The 945-nt window shown below is 38.2% G+C and overlaps 1 protein-coding gene across 1 annotated transcript; it reads left to right on the top strand.

Annotated features, from left to right (window-relative positions):
- Positions 1-6: 6 nt before the first annotated feature.
- Positions 7-548, top strand: LOC117111139 (thiosulfate:glutathione sulfurtransferase-like). Its single transcript, XM_033254003.1, has 2 exons — positions 7-183; positions 366-548. Exons 1-2 carry the CDS (start codon positions 18-20, stop codon positions 530-532), a joined length of 333 nt encoding a protein of 110 aa, XP_033109894.1. The 5' UTR covers positions 7-17; the 3' UTR covers positions 533-548.
- The last annotated feature ends 397 nt before the right edge of the window (positions 549-945 follow it).

Raw genomic sequence — 945 nt, 5'->3', positions numbered from 1 at the left:
TGAGAGAGAAGATCAGGATGAACTCACAAGGCAGAAACTCAGCCAACTCGGCAAAGAATACGATTATAAAATATGACGAATTGCGCAAACTCGTAAATAATGGCAGTGTTAAATTGATTGATGTACGCAGTCACGACGAGGTGAACAATTCGGGAAAGATCGGACAATCAACCGTTATTCCAGGTAGGCCTACCTTTTTTTTAGAGACTGCTCTATAAAGAACCCAGTCTGCCAGAACACGTCATTTACCATTATCATTGTTATACTTATTGGGAAATTTATAAAATATTCCTTCATATCATCGTAAAAGGTAGTTTCTTTACTGTTCCAATTCTAAGTACATAAATATGTTTACGTACAACTAGTCGCAACCATTAAAGAAGCACTACAGCTACCCGAGGATGAATTTACACGTAAATACGGAGTACCAAAACCCAGTACGGAAGATGAAGAACTTGTATTCACGTGTGCGTCTGGCCGACGGAGCAGGGCCGCCTGGGAAATAGCACAAGGACTGGGATACGTCAAGTGAGTTATAATTAAGCATTCCACTGAGTATGATCATGTTAAACAGGAGTAATGTTTTGACCTACCTGACGTCTTTTCTTATCGAATGCTCAGTACGTTCCCAAATACAATTAGGGCAAAATATCACTCCTATGATATTTTCCTGACTCAAACTCACATCGAAATATCATGTTAAATCATACACACAATAAGCCAGTTCGTGGTTTGAACTGCGCACGCGCCTATCCAGTGGTGCCCAAGGTCAATCAACATAAGCCTATGTTGTGTTTTATGTGTGTTTATGTCGATTTGCCCTGAGACGAGCATGCGCAGTTCAAACTACGAATTGCCTTATTATAGCCTGTATATTATTAGTAATAATAATAAAAATTATTATTATTCCTATATTATTATTGAGTATTTATATAGCACATGATA

This window comes from Anneissia japonica, unplaced genomic scaffold (genome assembly GCF_011630105.1).
Source record: "Anneissia japonica isolate Jap-2015-1 unplaced genomic scaffold, ASM1163010v1 scaffold222239_len945_cov158_single, whole genome shotgun sequence".
Taxonomy (NCBI): Eukaryota; Metazoa; Echinodermata; class Crinoidea; order Comatulida; family Comatulidae; genus Anneissia; species Anneissia japonica.
The sequence above is the reverse complement of the archived record's forward strand: the minus strand, read 5'-3'. Positions and strand labels throughout refer to the sequence as shown.